The 9,775-nt window shown below is 43.7% G+C and overlaps 1 protein-coding gene across 1 annotated transcript; it reads left to right on the forward strand.

Moving 5' to 3' along the window:
* The first annotated feature begins 1,150 nt into the window (after positions 1 to 1,150).
* On the forward strand, positions 1,151 to 1,700 carry LOC107190637. The gene is made up of 2 exons (XM_015579472.1): positions 1,151 to 1,363; positions 1,434 to 1,700. The coding sequence occupies exons 1-2, from the start codon at positions 1,151 to 1,153 to the stop codon at positions 1,698 to 1,700; spliced, it is 480 nt and encodes a 159-aa protein (XP_015434958.1).
* The last annotated feature ends 8,075 nt before the right edge of the window (positions 1,701 to 9,775 follow it).

The following is a 9,775-nucleotide window of genomic DNA, read 5'->3' on the forward strand; positions in this document are numbered from 1 at the left end:
TAGACGTCCCTTTTTATGTCGCCGCGAGAATGACGTCGTTGAAATTTTCCTTCTTCACGGATGGTCATTGGTACTCGTGCCACGGTGGACCGTGGAAATTTTAATTAAATACGCTTTTTAAAACGAAAAAATTTCCGGATATATACCGGTCGAGTTGATTTGATTAATATTTTATACGCTCTCCATGGGAGCCTCGGACACCGACCACAGAAAATTACGACGTGAAAGACGCGTGTGCGCGCCACCTCTTCGCGTTCTAGGTATGTGTATATCAAATGTTATACGGTATTCTCTACCTAAAATTAGTATCGCGCATAATCCGGATAAACTTCGGCCGTGGCTGTGCAGCTGAATCGATCGGTAAACTGTCGCATCTCAATTAACGTACACACATTTTCACTCGGATCTCGTTCCAGAGCTTTACCGCAAATATTATTCGAATTTGCGATTCGCCGAAACTAGTGAAGTCATTTCCACCGACCCGCAGTTTCACCTCGCTATTCCACGATTAATTTCTAATTGCAATTCTAAACTTTGCGAGGTACAGTTTTCCAGCGTTTGATCTGCATCGGCCGCGCTAATCACAGCCTCGTTTCACCGGTATTTCCGTACGAATTAGGAACAGGTGTATCGGTCGACGATCGAAACTTGTTCCCATCCAGTAGAGTTGTCGTCATGGACGTATAATAACAACTAAACTGCTCGTTCGATCGAAAAGCTGTAAAATATTACATCGTGCTCTGGATCACAGATCACAGTTGTGCCTTTTCATTCCCTCTACCTTTCTGTTTCCCAGGCAACGAACACTTGTTTACCGTACCACGTCTCGTTAGAAAAAAACAAGTTGGTGATCGCAACGGCACAGTGGCTATCTCTTTCTAATTTTTCACACGATCCGAGCACGGGAGATATTGAAACCGCGTTGTCCAGGTATTACACGTCTATCGGTTCTCGACCGTATAGATTATAGATCGAAAGGACGATAAAACAAAAATTTAACATTGCTCGTTGCTCGCTTCAGGCACCTTCCAAAAATGGCGTTCGTTCGATAGACATCTGCAAATTAGAAAAACGGAAATCTGCGGACCGACATTCCGCGTCCGAACCGAATGACGAACGAGAGGCGATCGAAAAATTTCGAACACGCGACATGTCGAACAACTCGTGCATCTGCTCGCAGTGCATTCATCCGGTTTGCCCGAATCCCGATGCGGAACCGCCGTTCGACGAAGTGTCGTACGAGATCGGTAAAAACATCCTATCCGTGAAAATACCGAAGAAGGAGAGACAATTTCAGGCGGACGACTCGAAGAACTTACAGCAGAAGCTTAGCTTCGACTTTGATTGCCCGGACGCGAGAGGTGCGTCGCATTTTTTAAACAGGCACCGCGATACACGATGAACAGCGTTTTTTTTGTTGTTGTTTAGACCAGGAGAAATGCAAGATCGGTTGTTCAAAAGTTAACGTGATACCAGACCGAATACCACCACAGAATATGCCCGACGAGGAGATGTTTTCGTTGAAGTCCGCGAGACAAATTTTATACAACGACGACCTAAAGAACACGCTCGAAATTGAATTTAAGGCGCCACGAAATTACATTCCTCTGCCTGAATTCGGTCCACCGCCACCCATAATCGTACCGAAGCTGAAGGCCGTCTCGAGGAAGGGGAAACGTAAGATTAAAAGGAAGAAATAGGCGTCGCTTCGGTAAACAATCTAACACACGGTGTAAATATTATACATGTAACGAATCCCGCAGTCGGTTGCTATTCATTGCTTCGACGCAAGCCAGAAGAACGCGTGAATTATTAACGAGTCCTCGGTAGAGAGAAGAGCAGCAGAGTTTACCAGAGCGCAATCCCTCGATTAAACGAGAAAAAAAACTCGGTCAGAGTTTCCTTCGAGGTTTCGCTGCTGCTAGCCTTTGGATGTCCGCTGTTTTCAAGGAATCTGCCGCGTTTATCTCAACGTATAATGGAATAGGTTTGGCACAATATCGGTCCTCTTTAGGGATTTACGGATGTAGCGCGAGGCTAAAGCGTCCGCCACTTTGTCGTAAACGCAAGGGCAACTGGGAGAGAAGACCGAATAATGGAACGATAAATCACTACCGTTATATTCTTGCGCGTCTCGGGGAACGATAAATCATCGCGCGCACCGAAGGCATACGGACACGCCGGTATTAAACGTTTTCGGGAACGGGGGCTGGTGTCGCCCGCGATGCCAACCGACAGTCTTTTTAAGCCCGGCTTTAAGTTTCGCCTGCTTCGATGAATCGCGGGTATTTACGGGTAAGCGGTTTTGTTTGTGCTCTAAACGCGGAATAACGGCGGATTACACGAAAGAGAAAGGCAGATTGTCGTTCGTCGTCGTCGTCGTCGTCGTCGTCGTCGTCGTCGTCGTCGTCGTCGTGCCACTTCGTTGGTAGAATGGTCGGGAAACGAAATGGCACTGGTTGATGCGACGTCGAAGCCTGCCGTTTATCCATTTTCAATTCAGACGAAAAGCATGGACGTAAAAAGTTTTCACAAGAAAAAATACATGGACGAATTTAGCACAGCGTATACTAAACAAAACTAGTGCCGAGTGTAAGCCAGATTTTTTCGTCGATTTCATTGTACAAGGTGCGATGAAAAAATTTCTGGACTTCGTGAATACGTATAAGGACAAAACGAGGAGATCCTCTCTCGGATTAATAACAAATGATTCACAGATAAAGTACCTGAACTTTTTGATCAGACCTTGTGTCGAGAAGTCCAAGTATACATATAATCGAGCAGCATATAGAAAACTCGATGTCGTGTATACTAATTCGGTTTAACGTGTATTTCAGTACTTGAAATAAATTTTTCCAAACGATGGACTGCCCTTTTCTTACGCCAGTTTTTCCCCCAACGGAAGCCGAGTTTGCTCGTGCGTGTACAACGTTGATTCGTAAAGCTACGGCATCCGCGTTTTCCATACCACGCAACCGCGCATATCGCTGTAAACGCGAGTAGTCCTGTTCGTGGCAGCTAAACAGTCTCACCGCAGACAAGGATACGACGATCTTGATTGGCTTCGGTACTATAACGGTCAACGCCACGATTGCAGGTAATTATAACGCCTCTATCAACCATGTTCCTCGATGGGAACTAAACTGAAATTACGTTCGTAACCTTAACAGCCGTCCGTTACCGACGCTCGAAACGCAGATTTCTAATTGCGAGAAAAACCAATGACACGGTTAATCCGCGCGAACGATTAAAACAGCTAGTTCGAAAGTTCGCGTTCGACGATTACGAGACGGGTAGGTAATCTTGGCCGTCCGTTCGATAGCTACCGTCCAACGAAGACGTCCCAGGTTGCTCGAGGTAATAATTACGTAAGCCAGTAATTAAAACTTCTCTCCATCGAAGCGGGAATCCGTAATTAGAAATATAACGAGCTTCCCTGTACGCGCGATAACACTCGATATCTATGTAGTTGGGAGTCGAGCGTTTCGAGCAAGTATCCCCGCTAAGCTGCTTACGCGTTAACGATCATATGGTAGAGCACGCGTACACGACTCCCACGCGAAACCATCCGCCGAGTTGCCAACGGAAATCAGTCGATGTCGAATTTCAGTCGATGACCAACTATGTACGGCGACGATGGAGGCGAGCAACGTAGGCGAGAACACCGATCGCAAAAACCAGACGGAGCTAGCTCTCCACCTTCTTATCGGTGTCTCTGCGTTCCACCTTATAAATATTTATTATGCGCAAACAGAGAGGGAACAGTCCTGCCAGAAACCGCGCGACGAATTCGATCGTGAAAGCATTTGCTTGTACTTTAAACGATCGCCCGCGTCCCTGCTGTGCTGTATAATTCAGTAAAATTGAAATTTATCACCGAGCGGCGTGCATCGCGGAGCTGCGCGCGATCGAAACGCTTTTATCCTGCCATTTTACGCGTCGATCTTTCTGCACATTTCTGCGTCGCCTTCCGACGTTCAAAAGTACACGGAATACGCGTTCCGACCAAACATTTCCTTGTTGATTGCCCCTTGAACATTGATATCAGTCCGTTTTTCGTTATTTTCATGTGGACCGATTTCTGTTCCGTCTGCGGTTGAATCTCTAGAAATCTGACAGTGAAAAGTCCCTGGATCGTTGCCGATTATATTTCGCATCGAAACCGATATGCATAGGTAGCGAGTTTCGAAGAAGCAAAAAACTATTTTACCGACGGAAGGGACGAACATGTGCGCGAATTCATACATATTTGTATGTACGTGGGAGAGCAGAGATCCAAAGTGCTTAGAAACTCGAAAGCCGAGGGAAACGAAAGGAAACTCGATTCTATTCGATCCGGCACGTTGCATTGGCGGAGTCCAGTCGAGTTCAGTCGAGCCGAGCGATAACCAAGAACTTTATCCGAACATGAGATTTTTCGCGAAAAATACACCTCCCAGTGATTCCGCGGCGTGCCGGGAATACGCCGAGGTTCAATCGACGTTTGACCAGCCCGTAGGCGATACCAAAATATGTATACCGTAAATACGTTCGACCTTACCCTTCCGAATCTCACCCTCGCCTTTATCTGTTTTATTTGCTTCGCTTTTTACCGTTTCCCGCATACCGAGTTTGCTACGTGCTCGGGGGAAAAAAATGTTGGCTCGTTCGTTCCGTGTCGAAACGTCGAACGATCGCCACGCGACTACGAAACAGTTTGAAACTACCAAGGACCATCAGGTATTCTGCTGATCCTGGTCAGCCGTCAGTGTCGCATTTTCGCTTGGTACAGATTCGATAGTTATCGAAGGAACTTAACCGATAACTATCCTCCAACCAGCAAACTATCCACGGCTTCGAATCGATGTGTCTCGAGCTTTTCACCGATACCCGAGGGAAACCGCACGCACTTTCGGTTCCGTGATACAACCAACCTATGTAGGAATCGGCGTCGTCGCAGCGTTGATAATGTTGCCGGACAAATGTGCTGCTGCTGCTGCTGCTACTGTTGCTGCACGACGGCTGCAACGAGCTCGGATAAACAGATTAAACGCGCGTTCAACGAGTCACGCAGGTGAGCACCAGTTGTGTTCATTATTAACGTAATCGGGTGCACCTGAGCCACGCGCGAATACGTACCAACGCGATCGATTTACGCTAACGATCGTGGAACGTATCGATGTCGTTACACGTTACCCATCCAGCAGTTTCGACGGCCACGATACGCACGACACCGTGTCAATAAGCCGATGACACGCGGAAACGGCGCTGTAGTCTATCGAATTTATTACTATTACCACGAAAGAAACGTTGCTCGAAACGTTCGTCGTTCGAACGAGACTACAAGTCTACGCGAGACTAAAGCAGCCCATAGACGATACGATTCGTCGTACGGCATATGTTCGTACAACGCATCGACATTTGGGAATGTCCCGAAGCGATGCATGGGAGCCTTAACGGGATCCGAATTATCGTATTTCTATCTATCGAAGCAATGTTCTCTGTATTACTTCGATCGCTAGCCTTCCGAACGCGTAAACGCGAGACTACGAAAAATAAAGTCAATATTGTACCGGGGCGTAAAAACGATCGAATTACGTCCCAATTTTCCCTCCCTCTCTCTCGCGAGAGAACGAAATTTTCCGTCTCCTGACGCACACGGGGCCAAAGGAACGAAAATAGAGAGGAACTGTAAAAGGGGGTAGCTGCAAGATTCTTTCTTCTCGAGAGAACGAATGGTCCGGGATCTTACGTTCCCGTAATACCATAGGTCCCCCTCCCCCCATTTTCGCTCTTCGTCCTCCGCACCTTCGACATTCGTGTCCCTTACGATTCCCCTGGTTCTATCCGCGCTTCTAACCACTCGCTGGAGAAAGAAAGAGACGGCAGATTCTAAGCACGAGGGCTACATTTGCATTTCTAGACGCTTAGGTCCGAGCGGGGCGACGAGGCGCGGCAAGGCGAGTCGACGTTATGCAAATCTTAATTCGCCTCGCTGGAAAGCTCGTAAAATTACCGAGCTTTTCCGCAATAAAGCCTCAAATTACTTGCACGCCTTTGAACCCTTTCTCTTTAGGCTCCATCGGCGGCCCCGAAAAAAAATGAGTTCCCTGCGATCGCTTCGTCTTGATAACGGTTATGGTTAAGGGTAATCGTTAACAGGAGTGCCCCGGGGTTAAAATAAAATACGCGCGGGCGTAGGCTCAAGATTCCGGTCCCACCTACGTTGGCAAATTTAACTTTCATAATTCACCGTTAAGTAGCCGACCAAACGCTTTCGTTATTTCCACGTTATTTATTTCAATTCGCCTCGTTCGGTTGAAATTAACCCTTTGCGGTCGAAAAACTGTTAGCCAAAGTTATACGTATATATTGGTCGCTACAAGTGCCGCAACACATACGCATACCCTCAAGAATTGTCCTATAAATAATTACATTTTAATACAGTTTCGGAACATATATCATTCATTAATATAAGTGAAAAGTTACACCTCATAATTTCGTTCCCTTATAGGATTTTTCGAAATAGTCACCGGATATATAACCAGATTTCCGTCATCCATGCTGTAGTTTTCTATCGAAGTATACGAATCAACCCTTAGGACTTTCTCCACCGTTTAGGATGTCTTGAATCTCTTTCGGGATGTATAGCGCCAACACGAAACTCTGCAACCACTAGTTTACGTATAAATATTAAGCGTGTCATTGGAGTTTATTTATCTTACTTGTTTCTTTATGTTAAATACATATATGTAGCTGTTGGCCACGTGTATATATATATATATATATATATATATATGATATTACCAAATCTCAAAGGACTAGTTCTCGCCACCGGTTATCAACACGATTTTCTCATAGAACAATGATAATGTATATAGTAGCCGATAAATATGCAGCATTGGCGAGTGTGCCGGGTATACTTATCCCGGCTTTCGACCGGAACGATAAAATTGCTGTGCCAAAAATATTCCGACCTTCGATCCCAAACGGTTAAAAGGACTCCTCTTGCATTTGCAGCTTATGACGGCACGAAGGCTCCTTGTACTATACATACCGATAATCGAACGAATCCTCGTGGATATAACCATTCGAAGAAAAGGCTGTACGTGTAGCATTCACAAGATTATTCGTTCAATGTCGTCAAAAGGATGACATACGCAACAACGATCAAATTCTTAATGACCGAATTTTATACTGTTCGAAGATTGAACAAATCTCTTTCTAGTAGAACGGAATACATTGATCGCACGAAGAAAGAAATAGCGAGACTGACTTTAACGGGTGTCTATAAAATTCATTTTACTGACTACAGTTTCCGAGCATACAACTCGGCAATAAATTATTGAGCGGACCTGAACGGACAATACATACCTCGACCTTCGATATTGTATCGTGTGCACCGATTTAAATTTATGGAACATCGTATATATATATATATATATATATATATATAGAGGATAGAGGAAATTTGCGAGATCCGTATCCCGTGGGAATAAATGCGAGACGAAACTCCGCAGAGTCCATTGTGGATAATAGCACGATGTGTACTACGCGCTTCTGCGTATCTAGACTTACCGAGTGGCTCGTTTAAGCGTTAACACCGAGATATCTCCACGAACGACGGAATAAAATGTTCCGAACAACACAACCGCGCAACTGTTTCTCCTGTTGTTCACGAGAATGTTAATATCGTAAAATATTGGCCTGTTTATCGCTGCATCGTTGAAAGAATTCACGAAAATCTTTGCTTCTTTCCTCGTTCTTACACATTCGCTACGTGTATTTCGATGCGACGCTGCATACACTTATTCCTCTTACTTACAATTAGTCGTGTTATGTGAAAAATCAATTTTTATAAATTGCGTGTCAAGTATAATTTTGTTCTGGAAAAACCTTTGCGTTCTAAGGACCTCGATCGAGTGTTTTTATTCATCGAAGATCGTTGAACGGGTTCGTTGCCAAGCCCGTGTATACTGCAGGCATCGTGTTGTCAAATATTTCAATTCCTTCCTAAACCTTTTTCCTAATTCCTCTTCATTTGCGATATTATTGAAATTATCACCCTAAACTAGTCTTTAAATTAACGCTCAAACAAACCGTCACGTAATTCGATAGCGAACACTTTCACGAATTCGCCTAAAAAATAATCAAACGGCATTGAAATGCCGCTAATCTAGGCATTTTTTAACCGTTCCATTTAAAATGCTTGATTGTTGACCCCTCCAAACAAATATATATTTTATATACTCCATATAACTTATCGCAAATGACAAATGGAAGAAGTTCAACATTAATCCAGTTATAGTACGCAACCATAATAGATAGTAGATACATGTTTCTTCAAAAACTAAATATATAAATTTAAAGCTAAGGACAGTTAAACAGTGAGATCAAATAAGGAGACGAACATTATATTGAAATAACAAAGAACAAATATCAGAGGAAACAGAGTTATAAGTTACAACACTAGACTACTGATATACCTACAAATACAATTGTGAACAAATTCAAATTTTTATAGATTAATTTATGAAAGCAAAAACTATAAAACGAAATTTATTTATTTTATTAATAAATGATAACAACACTATAAAAACAAACTTCCGCGAAACTGCTTATTTAATTGTGTCGTATAAATATGTATATTCACAAATGCTATAAATGAGTGAAATCCGGAGACTACGAATCTGTGAGCGATTATGCATGCTACTGCCATATCACGGTAGAAAGCGTAAAATATTTGCCTAAAGACATATGTATGTATGTATTGAGACTTTTGAATGATACAAACTTCTTTACCGACGAATGATTTATTCTGAGGATACATCTAGGAAAGGGTCACAAACAAAATATGATGCAGAGCATACATGCAACATATATATGTACATATGTACACACACAGACGAGGTAGAGGAGACAGTAGACATTTCATCCAATGTTTTTTTGCGGCCCACTTTCCTGGGGTTACGTCACCCCATTTCCCTTTTAGTATCCTTACCGACTAGGTATAGAAAAGACCTATCATCCAAATGCTTTTTCTTCATAAATCTAAATCCAAGATGGCGGGCAAACGGTGGGGCCACAGAACCCCAACAGAAGTCTTCACGTTGTGGAGCCCCCGCCAGTTGGTGGCGAAAACTGGAACTAATTCCAGAACTCCTCGATAGTTCGCAAAAGACGCCGATAGATGGCGCTGCTTGAAGGTTTTGAGATTAGTTCCAATTTCCGCCACCAAAGTGGTGGCGGTGCCACTAAATGTCCATAAATCTGATCCAAGATGGCGGAAATTCCGCGAGTTTGTGGGGGTCTCTAGGCCCCACTAGGGCGTCACAAATTGCAGATTTTCCGCTATCTTGGATTCAGAAAAGTGCCGGAAAAATTTGGGAATTTATGGGACATTTAGTGGCGCCCCCACCACTTCGGTGTCGAAAATTGAAACTAATCCCAGAACTTCTTCCAAAACTTAGTTTTAGAATAAATTATATTGCTATTATTTATTATTTCTTATTAGTTTTTTGGTTAATTGATATTAGGAATAGGAGTGGAGATAGTGCCGGGATTAATGAATAACGCAAATGATTTGACTGAATATGAAATAGATTCGAAGTTCGCAGCCATTAGCTCGATATTATCTTCAGTTTACAGTGCTTTACCGATGACAATACCGATTGCCCAGGCCTCACCACGAGGAGGTTGCTGCGAGTGGAGGCCCAAGGCAGGTCGATGGAATCACAAGTTCTACATCTACCCACCTTTCACAATAAACCTTATAAATAACTTAAATCTTAACTAT

The sequence above is a fragment of the Dufourea novaeangliae genome, unplaced genomic scaffold, assembly GCF_001272555.1.
Source record: "Dufourea novaeangliae isolate 0120121106 unplaced genomic scaffold, ASM127255v1 scaffold170, whole genome shotgun sequence".
In the NCBI taxonomy this organism is placed as follows: domain Eukaryota; kingdom Metazoa; phylum Arthropoda; class Insecta; order Hymenoptera; family Halictidae; genus Dufourea; species Dufourea novaeangliae.

Excerpts from the sequence above, each read along its gene's own strand:
- LOC107190637 (XM_015579472.1), top strand. The coding sequence starts at position 1,151 with ATGTCGAACAACTCGTGCATCTGCTCGCAGTGCATTCATCCGGTTTGC. Across the intron at positions 1,364-1,433 it reads ATTGCCCGGACGCGAGAGGT|GAGAAATGCAAGATCGGTTG; the intron begins GCGTCGCATTTT and ends TGTTTAGACCAG.